Source organism: Coenobita brevimanus, chromosome 64 (assembly GCF_032717465.1).
Source record: "Coenobita brevimanus isolate Jiangsu-jjx chromosome 64, ASM3271746v2, whole genome shotgun sequence".
NCBI classification, from domain to species: domain Eukaryota; kingdom Metazoa; phylum Arthropoda; class Malacostraca; order Decapoda; family Coenobitidae; genus Coenobita; species Coenobita brevimanus.
The window spans coordinates 33,774,947-33,789,687 of record NC_137017.1 but is presented as its reverse complement, the minus strand read 5'-3'; the positions used below and the strand labels follow the sequence as shown (position 1 = coordinate 33,789,687).

General features: G+C 42.3%; 1 protein-coding gene across 1 annotated transcript in view; it reads left to right on the top strand.

The window, feature by feature from the left end:
* The window catches only part of LOC145404724 (ATP-dependent DNA/RNA helicase DHX36-like), a 103,988-nt gene that overhangs the window by 30,560 nt on the left and 58,687 nt on the right, over positions 1-14,741 (top strand). The window contains exons 9-11 of the mRNA XM_080276275.1: positions 3,912-4,086; positions 11,554-11,702; positions 11,851-11,946. Coding sequence (XP_080132401.1) covers positions 3,912-4,086; positions 11,554-11,702; positions 11,851-11,946 — 420 coding nt within the window. The remainder of the gene's footprint in view (positions 1-3,911; positions 4,087-11,553; positions 11,703-11,850; positions 11,947-14,741) is intronic.

Below are 14,741 nucleotides of genomic sequence, written 5' to 3'. Positions count from 1 at the left end.
TTCATTAATTGTTTGACAAATGGCAGAGTCTGTTTTTGGGGTGGGTGATCTCATGCCCAGCAGAAGTTTTAATAAAGTATATCCATTTAATATCTTCATTCCTCAAGAAATGAATGTTCAGTTATTGTAACTGAGTTTACTGTGGCTAATGGCAGACAACTTTCAGAAAATTCTTAACCCAAGAAAAGATTATTTGTTGATTTTGTTTTGGCTGTTGGCAAATATAATATTATTTTATTTGTGATTTCACTCATGAAAATTTTAAAGCTTGGAGGAGATAGTTATACAGTAAATCTATCTATCTATCTATAGCCAGATGCCATAATCCCATTTGGGGTGGTCGTTTATCTTTGAGTTAGGTATTTTTGTGGGGAGGGGTATGTACTGTACAGTAGAACCTCATTGGTTCGGACCCCATTAGTCCAGGTTTTGGTTAATTCGGACAGAATTTTAATATGTTTAAACTAATTCTAAAACCGTTTTCACAAGCATAGTGGAAAGTGACTGTCATTTGTTTGGTCTCAGATCACTCTAGGTCACAACAAGGGTCCCTTTCTTTAAACACATGAGCATTCGTGCCATCAACAAGGTCAATGACTTTTTTTTTTTTGTACAGTATTTCAAAAGTAATTTCTCATTACCATGGCTCTTAATGCAAATGGATCCTCTGGGAAGACTAAAAGTTTCAAGAGGAAGCATGTAACATCATGTAATGCTGCTATTACACTAAGAAGACAAATGCCCCTATGATTACCACACACTTCTTTTTCCCCTTTTCCCTTGTACAAGGGAATAATTATACCTGACTTCCAATCCTCCAGGACTCTACCTTCCTCCCTGGCCAACTACAATTGATAACAATATATTCATCAGTAAGTAGCACTCAAAGTGAATTAAAAGTAAGTTTGTTAATCCTCTTTGAATATGTAGTATACGATTATCTTATTACTGAAGAAATTTGATGTGATGTTAATAGTTAATGGAGGAAATTATGGTTATAGCTGAAGGAGTCTTGGACCATATTAATTTTTTAGTTAGCCTCTCAGATAGTGATTTCATGGATATTGCAGCCATTTTGGCGGACTAATATGGTCGCTATCCAAGGGGCCCCGCTGTAGGTAAATTTGAGTCAGTGGAGTTTAATATGAGACAGTTACTTGAATAAAAGCTAAGAGCTTGGCGTGACCCGTGTAGCGTAAGGTTAGTAGCAGTTTATGCTAGCTGATGTCCTCCTAATTTACTCTCACTCTTCTACTCCCTATTGCTCTCTCCTTGTCTAGCTCTTCTCTCCTGTCCTGCTAACTTTCCTACATGTGATATCGGTCTTATATCTCCCTCTGGCTTCCGGCTAAACTGTGTGGGCCTATGTGTGCATACATTTGTGCGTGTGTGTGTGTGCGTCGATCATATTTCCAGCGCATGATCAGAGGTCTTTGGCATTCTTGATTCATCTAGGCAAGGGGATATGTTCTCTAACTCTTCTTGGAGAACACAGACATAACCACCTGTTTTACATATTGTTACCTATAGCCATACAGTTACATACCGTAGTTACATATAGTATTGTGTTATAACATATTATGCCTACGGGAGAAATACATTGAAGTGGTTTGGCCATGTGGAGAGGATAGAGAATGAGAGACTGATGAGGAGAGTGTATGTGAGTGAGTTGGAGGGGGGGAGAGGGAGGGGGAGGCCAAGGATGAGATGGAGGGATGGAGTGGAGAGGTATATGAGAGAGGGAGGTGTGACCTGGGAGCAGAGCAGTGACTTGCCGGGGGACAGGGCGACATGGAGGCGATTTGTTTGTGGCCACCCCTTACGGGATTAAGGCGTCTGGCAGATAGATAGATAGATAGACTGGCCTTAATACTAAGATGGCATATGGGCCTGATGAGGTCCCTCCTGTTGTCCTCAAGAACTGTGCTTTTGTGCTTAAACCCTGAACAGGTAAACGCTTGTCTTTGTCTATCAACTTGTATCTTTCCATCTTGCTGGAAGTTTCTCTTTTTCAGCCTGACCCAAAAAGGGGTGACCATCCCTCTAACTATTTCCCAGATACTTTAATATCGTATTTTTCAAAAGTTTTCAAGTCTATTCATAACAAAAAAATTGTTAAGGACCTTTCCTGTCACAACCATCTTTCTGATTGTCAGTATGGGTTCCATCAGGGACACTCCACTGGCGATCTTCTCACCTACATTTCAGACTCCTGGTCATCCTCCTTTTGGGACTTTGGTGAAAGCTTTGCCATTGCACTTGACATCTCAAAGGCTTTTGATCTAGTCTGGCATAAATCTTTAATTTCCAGACTTCCCTCTTACAGTTTCTATCCTTCTATCAGTGCCTTCATCTCTAGCTTCCTCTCTGGTCGTTCTATAGCTGCTGTTGTAGACAGTCACCGTTCTTCTCATAGTGCGTTCAATAGTGGTGTTCCTCAGGGCTCTCTCCTATCACCACCTCTCTTCCGTTTATTCATCAAAAACCATCTGTGCTGTGCATCTAACCCTATCCACGCATATGTTGATGACTCCACCCTTCACCTTTCCATTTGCTTTCTGCTGCATCCATCCCAGCAGTTACTTCAGCAAACAAGGGATGAGGCTATGGCATACTTATTGTCTGACTTGACTCGTATCTCTGATTGGGGTAATATTAATCTTGTTTTTAATGCATCAAAAACTCAGTTCTTGCATCTGTCAACCTGACAAAATCTTCAGCAGGAGTACCTTCAAATTTTTAACGATATTCAACTCAATCTGGCTTCATCTTTAAACTTACATGGGGTTTCATTCTCTTGGGATTTATCTTGCAAAGATCATATAACCTTTCTTGTAAAATCTGTGTCCAAGAGATTAGGTGTGCTAAGCCAACTCCATGCCTTCTTTACTCCTGCCTAGTTATTGACTTTATACACAGGTTTTATTCACTCCTGTGTAGAGTACAACTCTCATGTGGGGAGGCTTCCCACATACAGCTTTTCTCAACGAGGTGGAGTCAGAGGCTTTTTGTCTCATTAACTTTCCTTCCCATACTGGCTCACTTCAACCTCTTTCACTTCATCACACTGTTGCATCTTTATCTCTTTTCTGTTGCTGTTTCATTGACCACTGCCTGAACTGTCTGCTTGTATCCCTCCACCACTATGGCGGGTGCATAGCACCCATCTAGCAACAAACTCTAATCCCTTTTCTATCCAACTCTAATGCAAGAGTTAACGTTACCCCCATTCCTTCACGTATGCAACAGGTCAACTCTGGAACTATTTCCCACTGCCTGTGATCTCCAGTCTTTCGAACGCGGTATGTCCATGCATCTCAAATTGAACGGATCTTGAATTTGGCTCTCCTCTAACTTGTTTTTGTTTTTTCTTAGAGGCAACATTTTGCGGGCTCCTAGCCATTTGTTCCTTCTTCCATGCATTAAAAAATAAAGTGGCATTTACTTACTGTTTTTGTAGCAATTTTGCGTTATAGGTTTCATTGTGTGAACACATATAAGAGTGTGTGCAGTATCGCTGACCGAATTCGTCTGGATACTTTGCCGTTACTTCTTGGGGCAACTGCACAGTACAGTACATGATTTTTTACTGTAGCCTTTTTATTCATTTATATGCTTATTTTTATTTTACCTATTTTATTTGTTTTGATGAGCAGCCATGATTCAGTAGGTTAGAGCCCTCCTCTCTGGGTGAAGGGTCAGAGGTTTGATTCCACTTTAGGGTCATTGGTAGACGTCAGGAAGGGCATCCGATCATAAAGTGCTACACGCTTCAAACCTAAATCTTCTACCCTAGGGCAACACCTTATCCCTTATCGAAAAAAGGGGACACGGGATTAAAAAAAAAAAAAAAAAAAAAACTGACAGTATTGTTGCAGTACAGTACTAGTGACTGCTGAATGATTTTGCAGAGTGATGCCACGTACTGAGGGTTCAGTATTGTACTGCACCACTGGAATTGTGTTGCAGTGGCTGCAGAGTGACCCACTACTCCAGGAGGTCTCCCATCTCATTTTAGATGAGATACACGAGAGAGATATGTTGTCAGACTTCCTCATATGTATTGGCAAAGACCTTGTCAAAGTTGTAAGTATTATTAGATTGAGTTAGTCAACTTTTGGCATGTGTCTAGCACAACTGTATGGAAGTCAAAGTATAGAGCTGTAATTTACTGTAGAGTCAACCGTTGTCAGACCTGAAAGGCTGATGAAGGGAGTTATTATATACAACACCATTGAATACAGTTGTATTACCAAGGTAATCTTCTTTGAGATTTCAGAACTATGTACTTTTTATTTTAACTGATTTTAGTATTTTACTCTGGCATTTAGCTGATATTAAGTTCTTAACCTGTAATTTTTAAAAATGCATTTTGTAATATACTCATGCTACCAACAGGTTGTTTGTACCTAAGAAAGAAATCTGCATATGAAGTACTTATTTAAGGCTGTATCTGTCCCATCTAATTCAGAAAGTTTCTTGGCTGAATAAATCTATCAGGGTGTAGCGAGAATACAGTAAAAAACATACATCATGGAAGTGAAGACCTTAATGTCTTTTTTTAATAGTTATAGCACTTAACAAATTATAACTGGAGTTTGGCTACTTAACTGTTTCATGCGAGGGCAGGTACAAGCAAACCCTAGTTTGACGATGCAATTGGTTAAGTAGAAATGCATCGCGAGGTAGGGTATTTTGTCATGGGGTAGACTTAACAGGTAAATTATAGGGACGCATTTTTCAGCCTTGGGTTTCCCCCCCAACCATGTCCTAAACTCACCCGAATGAGTTCAGAAACAAGTTTATAGCAGTCTAAATGGCCTAACAGCTGTAAAAGAAGCTAACCTAAGCTTTAACCAGTGCCTGTCTCGCTTGTGCCCAGTCAGGGGTCACTGGAGAATGCTCTCTTCAACTCGTATTCAAACATGGTAGAGAAGGAGCAGCAGCATTATATACAATCCCACCATCAGACAGTCCCATGACAATTAAATAAACATCTGTTATCTATCTATCTATTGCCAGACGCCTCAATCCCGTAAGGGTGGCCACAAACAAATCGCCTCCAAGTCGCCCTGTCCCCTGCCATTTCACTGCCCTGCTGCCAACTCACACCCCCCTCTCTCATATACCTCTCCACCCCATCCCTCCATCTCATCCTTGGCCTCCCCCTCCCTCTTCCCCCCTCCACCTCACTCACATACACTCTCTTCGTCAGTCTCTCACCCTCCATCCTCTCCACATGGCCAAACCACCTCAGTGTGTTCCTCATAATGCTTCCTATCACATCCACATCCACACCACAACGCTCCTTTATATCCTCATTCGTCAGCCTGTCTCTCCATGTGACTCCACAGGCTCCTCTTAAATAACTCATTTCCACTGCTCTCACTCTTGACTTGTGTCCTTCCAACAACATCCAAGCTTCACTTCCGTATGATAGAGTTGGTATCACAATACTGTCATGTAGTAACTTTTTCACTTCCATGCTCACTTCCCTGTTTCTTATCACTGCTTTCAAAGAACCAGCAACCTTTCTTCCCTGCTGTACCCTTTCAAGCACTTCACCCTCCAAACCTCCATCCTTACTCATCACACTACCCAAGCACTTAAACGAACTCACATTTTCCAATTCCTCACCATCCAACCTCGCTGTACATTCACTGACTTCACCTCTCTCAAATACCATCACTTTACTCTTCCCTACATTCACCTTTAGATTCTGTTTCTTACACACTCTCCCAAACTCATCCACCAAGCCTTGCAGCTCCCCTTCGTCTTCACTCAACAACACAGTATCAACTGCAAACTACAGTACAGGGAGTTTCCAAACACTATCCTCTCTCACCAGGGCCACTCCAACATCCACTACCCTACCTTGTGCCTCTTTTATTACCCCATCCATGTACAGATTGAACAACCATGGAGACATGACACATTCCTGTTTCAACCCAACTTTCAAAGAGAAAAATTCACTTAGTTCACCATCCACACGCACTGCAGCCTTCGCACCATCGTACATACTCTTCACAGCATTCAACAACTTCCCATCTACTCCATATATTCTTAACACTTTCCACAATCCTTGTGTATCCACCCTGTCATATGCTTTCTCCAAATCCATGAAAGCCGCATACAACTTCTTTCCCTTCTCTAGAAACTTTTCCAGTAAAGATCTAAGAATGAATATCTGATCTACACAACCTCTTCCCTTCCTAAAGCCTCCCTGTTCTTCTCCAGCTAATTTCTCTGTTCTTTCTCTAACTCTGTCAATAAGTATCCTACCATACACTTTTCCTATTATACTAAGAAGACAAATGCCCCTATGATTACCACACACTTCTTTTTCCCCTTTTCCCTTGCACAAGGGAATAATTATACCTGACTTCCAATCCTCCGGGACTGTACCTTCCTCCCAGGCCAATCTGCACATCTTCCACATCCATTCTACTACTATCTCTCCCCCATGCTTCAGCATTTCACCACACACTCCATCAATTCCTGGGGCTTTCCCCAATTTAACTTTCTTCATTGCTTCCACAACTTCTATCCTACTGATTTCTTCCTGTCTTCTCACCTCCCTCCTTCTCACAGCCATTCCCCAGCCACTTATACTCGCATCACTTCCATCCTCTATGTTCAACAATTCCTTAAAGTGTTCTCTCCTTCTGCTCACTTTTTCTCCCTTCTCCAATAGTAATCTACCATTTTTATCTTTCACCCCCCTGCTAACTTCACTTCCACCCTGTCTTACTCTTTTCACCTCTTTCCAGAACATTTTCTTACAGTCCCTCCACTTTACACTCAAATTCCTTCCAAATTCCTCATCCACTCTCTTCTTACTCTCTCTTACTAATCTTTTCACCTCTCTCTTTCTTTCTACATATAACTCTCTCTTCCGCCTCTCAATTTCTTCCACGTCCCTATTTCTCATCCATTCATTGTATGCTTTCTTCTTTTGTGCCACAGCCTGTCTCACCTCTTCAGTCCACCACGCTGTTCCTTGCACCCCCCTCCGTCTTATCTTCCTTCCACACACCACCTCACATGCTGCACATATTTCTTCTGTAAATATCCTACACACACCTTCCACGTCTCCCATCTGCTCCAATTCATAGTTGCCCAATCGTTCCTCCACTTCTCTCTTATACTCTGCCTTTTTCTCATCCTCTTGTAACCTTTCCACTCTCCTTGCAACTACTCCTTCCTCTCGTCTTTCCCTTCTTCTATTCCTCCATCTTACTTGAATTCTAATTCTGGCCACCACCAAGTAGTGGTCAGAAAGTCCACTCCCCCAGCCTCTATAAGCTCTTGCATCCATTACACATCTTCGCATCCTTTCATCCACACACACATAATCAGTCATTGCCTTCCTTTCATTCAGTTCACCACCCACCCTTCTCATCACTTGCCATGTATACCTGTGGATCATTTTATGCCTGAAGAGGGTATTGGCTATCACCAACCCCCTCCCAGCACAAATGTCCACTAACACACTCCCATTCTCATCTGTCTCAGCATGCACACCCCACTCACCAAGTATTCCATCGACCTTCACATTCCCTACTTTACCATTCATATCACCGATCAAAAACACTCTCTCATTCCTTCCAAACTTTTCCATGCACACTTCTACATTTGTCCAGAACTCTTCTCTCACTATTCTAGCACGATCTTGCATTGGCGCATACACACACACAATTGCCCATATTTGTATTCCAACTTTTAACTTTACCCACACAATCCTTGACCCAACTGATCCATACTGTCTTATGCTCTTCTTCCATCTTTTACTCACAACTGTACATACTCCTTCCTTTGCCCTCTCATTCTCACCTACTCCTGCACATATACCCCATCCATACTCCCATTCTCTCACACTTTCTCCTCTCCATTTTGTTTCAGTTATTCCACATACATCCGCTTTCGCACCCTCAAGCACCTGGACAATCTCTCTCTCTTTTACCTCATCATTCGTTCCCCTTACATTCCACGTTCCGATAACCATGTCCTTTGTCCGGTCCTTGGTTGACAACGTTTGGTCAGTCCTTGTCCGAGGCCTATTGTTTGTTTTTTTTGGTAGTTGTTTTCCAGGGAGGGGCACTAACCCTCCGCCAACCCTTTTAGTTGCCTTTTACGACAAGCAGGGATACTGGGGGAGTATTCTTGAAAACCCCCCCTACCCTAAGGACAGCATTAGAACAAGCATGATTAAACCAAGGCTACCTTGCATTAGTCAGAGGATATGAAAAAGGAATGTATGCTTCCATGCCCGAGAGAATAACCTCGGTAATGCGCAAGGCACACTCAGATGGCTCCCAGTCATGGAAGCAATAATCATTCCAGGGAAAATCAAAGAAGTACTGCCTGAGGGCCTCCCAATCCACAGCTCCAAAGTGCCACAGATGACGTTTCTTTGGAGGGTCCACAGGCCGTACCGGAGCGATAGGACAGGTTAAGGCGATAAGGTTGTGATCTGAGGAGCCCAACGGAGAGAAAAGATTAACAGTGTAAGCAGAAGGATTAGTTGTGAGGAAGAGGTCAAGTACTGTATGTTGGAGCTCTCTCCAAGGCGGTCAGGGATACAGGTAGGGTGCTGTACAAGCTGCTCTAGGTCATTAAGGATAGAAAAGGTGTAGGCTAGTTCACCAGGTGGATCAGTGAAAGGAGAGGAGAGCCAAAGGTGGTGGTGAACATTGAAATCTCCTAGAATGGAGATTTCGGAGAAAGGAGAAATGGATAGAATTTGTTCCATTGAAGAAGTAAGATAGTCAAAGAATTTTTGATAGTGGGTAGAATTAGGAGATAAGTAAACAGCACAGATATATTTAGTCAGAGAATGACAAGAGAGCCGAAGCCAGAGTGTAGAGAATTCAGAAGAATCGAGTTCAGGAACACGAGAACAAGATAGGTTGTTGCGTACACATACGCAACATCCACCTTTGGCTTTGAAATGAGTGTAGAGAAAGTAGGAGGATACAGAAAAGGGTTTGCTGTCAGTTGCCTCAGACAGCTGAGTCTCCGTTAGAAAAAGAAGGTGAGGTTTAGAGGAGGAGAGGTGGTGCTCAACAGAGCGAAAGTTAGAGGAAAGGCCGCGAATGTTGCAGAAATGAAGAAGAAGAGAGTCAGACAGTGATTCCAGGCAGCTAGAGTCGTCACCGGGAGAGGGGCGGAAGATGGGGGCATTTATGGTCCCCCCGCCCCCCCCTGGGGACTCTGAGGCTTGGTTAAATGATGCCATTGTGGTTGAATTTTGAGTATGAAGTGTAGTGTGTACTGTGCATGTAGTTTGGTGTTGATAGTTAGAGAAACTTGTATTGGAGAGCATGCTGGCCTACTCTGTATGTTACTGAGACACTAAAAAAGTTCAGCAAAGGGGGATGGTCGGGACCTAGTCCCGAGGGCTGATGAAATGGGAGCTCCAGCTCTCCCTGTCATCAGCTTTCCATCTGCCGTGGGAGTACTGCCCTGCTCGACTAGTACTACAGTCTACTCCTCCAGAACTGACCTGTTTAAGCATGACCGGATATGAAATGCCTGAACTGATCTGAATGGACCTAAGTAGACGTACATAGATACCATATAGAATAACTAGAATGAATATAAACTAATCTGAGTGGATGTGATGACCTGAATTGATCAGGTTCATTTCAGCTGAATATGTATGATGTGAATGGACCTAACTGGACATGACTATTAAAAAGGGTGGTGGTAGTAAATCCTATTTTATCATCATCATCATCATCAGCCGTTTTGAGTATCTACTGCAGGACCGGCCTGTCCCGACCAAAGTCGGGACGATACAGCCAATGTATCTCTACCAAGTGGCTTAGGCTGTCTGGTAGAGATTGTATGTAGGGTGAGAAGTGCTTGTAAGTGTAATTGTAGTGTTGGAGTGGCTTTGGATGTGTGTGTGTAGTCTGTGAACCAAGTGTAATCTGCCCATGCAAGCCGACTGGGTGCAAGCATACTTTACAGTAAGCAACACTGGTTCAACCACAGCACCCCTTGTGTCCGCCAATGCAGTACGTGACCGGGTGAACACTCCCAAAATTTATTACCCTGGCGGGGCGCAAACCCTGGCCCACCCGTGTACGAAATGCACTCTCTACCACTGTACCACAGAGGCTCCAATTCCCATATTCACGCCCTGTAATATCATACTGATGACAGCTGTAGGAAACCTGAAACCAGACTACACACTCCATTCCAAAAGCCCATCAGTTCTCCTCCTACATGCAGCAGAGGACACCACTTCCCGTAACATGTCAACACTTGAGCACTGCTGCCTATCATTTATAATGAATACATGCTAGTTCTGTCACATGCAGGACTGTTGTAATGTTTGGTAGGTCATATGGGAAATCTGTTAAAATTTGTAAACCACTGTAATCTCATGACATCTCCTACCTCCAGACAATTTTAACCTAAAAAGGACTTCTAGCTGTTAAGAGGTAATTGATGGCTATAGGTAACCCCTCTAGCTATAAACGTCACCTGCACGGAATGAAATCATGTAGAGGTAACAAGAATAAAACTAGAAAGCACTCAGAAAGCACATTCCTCCGCCAGTGCCATTGCCATTAAAAAGGAGTTGGATCCGTATCTGGATCCATGGAGATACAGTGTGGAATACATATGATCCAGATCCACCCTCAAATTTAATCAGTTTCTCCTTGACCCATGGCCCACTCCTCCACAAAATATTATTGAAATTCAATGAGATGATTTGGAGATATTGTGCGGGATACATAGGATCTAGATCCGCCCCCAAATTTAGTAAATTCTTTCTTGGCCCATGGCGCACCCTTGCCCAAAATTTCATTGAAATTCATTGAGAACTTTTGGAGATATTGTGTGGGATTCATAGGACCCAGAGTGTGGGATACATAGGATCCGGATCCACCCCCAGATTTAATAAATTCTTTCTTTGTCCATTGCCCACCCTTCCACAAAATTTCATTGAAATTTATTGAGAACTTTTAGAGCCATCATATGGACAAACAAACAGATAAACATAGGTGAATTCATAACCTCCTCCAACATCATTGGTGGAGGTAGTTAGGATTCTGTCATCAGAATGATGTCAGTGAAATTCAAGTTCTTGAATTTTCCCAGCCCCCAACCTTGGATTGATCACACGTCCTTTTGATCAGCAATCCAACAGTTTTTGACTAGACTGCCACTGGATAATATTCAGTTACGGTTGAATCATGATGTGTGATTTGCATATTTCATACTAATTATAAATGTTTGTAATTTGGCCATTTAATCTCATATGTCCCAGTTAGGACCACATTAGTATGATGCATTGGTCAGTAGCTTTTATTTTTATTTTCTCTCTCTTGTTTCTGCTTCATATCCACCATATAATTTTATGGGGGGGGGGATTAAAACGATGATTGATATTCTGCCATCTTAGTTTTCCCTTTTGAGGTGTAGAAATTTCCATAAGCCCATGAAACTGGTGTTAGAAGAAAAGACTAAAGTGCAGCAGTAGTCATGCATTATTAGATGTAAGGTTATAGTGTTAAGATAACGTTTTCTTTCCTTCAGCGTCCAGACATGAAGCTAGTATTGATGAGTGCCACTTTGAATGCTGAGCAGTTTTCTGAGTATTTTGGTGGCTGCCCCATGCTACACATCCCTGGCTTTACCTACCCAGTCACTGAATATTACCTTGAAGATGTTCTAGAACTGACTAGGTAAGCTAAAAATTAGTAGATGTGCCTTTGTTCCTTAAAATTTGAAATTGTATGTATTTAGAGCATATTTGCAATATGTTAAATGATTCTGATAGTGATATTGCATTTAACATAAAAATGCCAAGTAAATTGTCTGTTGTATTTTCAGATTTAAGTTTGAAGATGACAGAAATATACCTAAATGGAAAAGAAAACAATTCAAGATAAATCAGGAGTTTGAAGATATGATTGCTCCATACCTGAGGTGAGACTGTAAATCTTAATGTGGCTGTAAAGTGTTAGGAGTCTTAACTATAGTTGGTTTGTTTTTATATGATGGAACTGTGCCCTTTCACAACCTGAACACTGAGTCACAGTTACATGAAATTTGCTGAATCTGAGTCATGAGGTAGGAATATATCACCTGGGGTACTAGGCAATCAACCCACCAAGTTCGACTACATGACCATTGTCTGAGCTGAAGGGATGTTAGGAATCTTCATCAAGATAGAACAGATGTGCTGTAGTGATGTGCTGAGAGGAATCTTTGTGCAAGGACACGAGAGTTGAATGTGGTTACAAGCTTCCTTACTTAACTGCTTAACTGTGCTTTCATAGGCAGAGACATAAGCCATAAATACTTATCAAAACCCAAGCTGAGTTTTTTACATTTACAAATGTTTGTGTAAATTTTTGACCTCTTTCCTTTTGGTATCTCTAGAGTTTGGGGAGTAAGACTAGTAGCATACCCATGTATTTTGTGTATGCCATTGACATGACTAAAAGAAGGAGGTGTTATGCAGGAGGAACCTCGTCCCCCTCAAATACATCATCACCCCAAGCCTAATAGTACTGTATCCACTTGTATGTTGAGGTGAAGTAAGTTCCAGAAATAAAGAGAATGGATAAAAGGAGGGGAGGTGTATAACAAGTAGCCCAGTGAAATGGGACATAATCATTCATATATCTTTCAAGTCATCAGAATCATGGCTGCACCGAAGGAGCAAAATATATATATGTATATATATTTTGATTGATATAGGAAGAAAAATGAATGCAAACTACTCTGAAAATAGGAAGTTATTCTGGAAAGAGGTGCGGAAATATAGAAGTAAAAGCGGAAAGAAATGTGATGGTATGATGGATGTAGGTGGTAGATTATTAACTCTTGGGGAAGAAATAAGGACCAGATGGAAAGAATATTTTGAAAGCCTGATGATTGGCAATAGGGAGCAGAGTGGCTGTAAACATGATTGATTTTGGGGGTGTGCAGAGAAGGAATTCAGTGCCAGCAGACGTGACACTCGTACAGGTGAAGACTGCTGTGAAGCGGCTGAAAAATGGCAAAGCAGCGGGGGTTGATGAGGTGTATGCAGAGATGCTTAAATGTAGTGGAGAGAGTGGAATGAAGTGCTTGTTGAAAATATGCAAGAAGGCATGGATGAGTGAAACTGTGCCGAGTGGAAAAAGGCTGTGATTGTACCCCTGTACAAAAATAAAGGTGTGTGAAGTGAGTGCAAGAATTATTGTGGCATAAGTTTACCAAGTGCGGTCTGGAAGTTGTATGGAAGAATTATTATAGAGAAAGTAAAAGAGATATTAGAAGTCCTAGTGAGTGATGAACAGGGTGGCTTTAGCAGTGGCAGAGGATGTGTAGATCAAATATTTGCAGTGAGACAGACAACAGAGAAAGCTTGTGAGAAGGACCTTAAAGTGTTTATGGCATTCATGGATCTGAAGAAAGCATACGACAAAATGGACAGAGAAGGATTGTGGAAAGTTCTGCGCATGTACGGTGTAGATGGTATGCTGGTAGGTGCCGTCAAGAGTTTTTATGATGGCATGTGTAAGGGTAATTGGGCATCTAAGTGAATGGTTCACGATTGGTGTGTGCATGCAACAAGGTTGTGTGATATTCCCATGGTTGTTCAATGTATATGTGGATGGGATGATGAGAGAAGTAAATACACGAGTAACGGAGAGGGTGATGTCGTTGGTAATGAATGATGATAGATGGAATATCTCAAATTTGTCACATGCCGATGATGCAGTACTGCTTGTAAATACCGGACAAGAACTTGGTAGGCTAATGCAGATTTTTTGCTGATGTCCATGAGTGTTGTGCCTTGAGAGTAAATGTAGAAAAGAGTAAAGTGATGGTTATTCAGAGAGAAGGTGACACCCAGTGCGATGTTACAGTGAATGGAGAGAGACTGGAATTGGTGAGAGAGTTCAGATACCTAGGTACAGTGATAGAAAAGAGAGGAAAATGTACAAAAGAAGTGGAAAGTAGTGTGACATAAGGGAGAAAAGTAGCTGGTGCAATGAAGGCCTTGATAAGGAACGGAGGCTTGAGTGTTGCAGCTGCATGAGGTATACATGAAGGAGTGTTAGTGCCAACTTAAACATTTGGATGTGAGACTATGGTGTGGCATGAAATTGAAAAGTCAAGAGTAGGAGCAGTGTAGATGGGACTGCTGAGGAATGTACGTAGAGTACAGAGGGTGGATAATATACTACAGTACTCGTCAAAATTATCGAGCGCCTACCGCCGGGTGGCCAAAAAAGAGTCACTCATTTCAGGGGGTAAAAATTGAGCAACAAGTTTGAGGTGCTAGCATGACGTCACGGTAGCCTGAGGCCTTGCGACGCGCTGGTTGGTTCCCGACTCAGTCGCCCACGGGCTGCCTGAGAGAGAGGAACTCCGCCGCGTCTCCCTCTCAAATTGCACCATTTTTTACAGTGTCCTGCAGTGTTTTGGCCTTCACCACTTTGTTATGGCACCTACCCGTGAACTATCGAGTGAAATCATATCCCAGATCATTGCTCTAAAGGAGGCAGGCCACCAGACAAAGGAAATTAGTGAATTGGGTGGTGTGGCACGATCAACAGTGTGTTGTTGGTGTGCGCGGTTTCGGTTGGAAAACAGTGGTGAAGTTCCCACAAAGGAACCGTGGTCTGGTAGGCCTAGGAAAACTTCCCCAAGGTCTGTTAATGTTTTAAAACGTGCAGTGGAGTTTAATCCTTGTGTGAGTGCAAGGAAAATAAAGGAGAGCAACC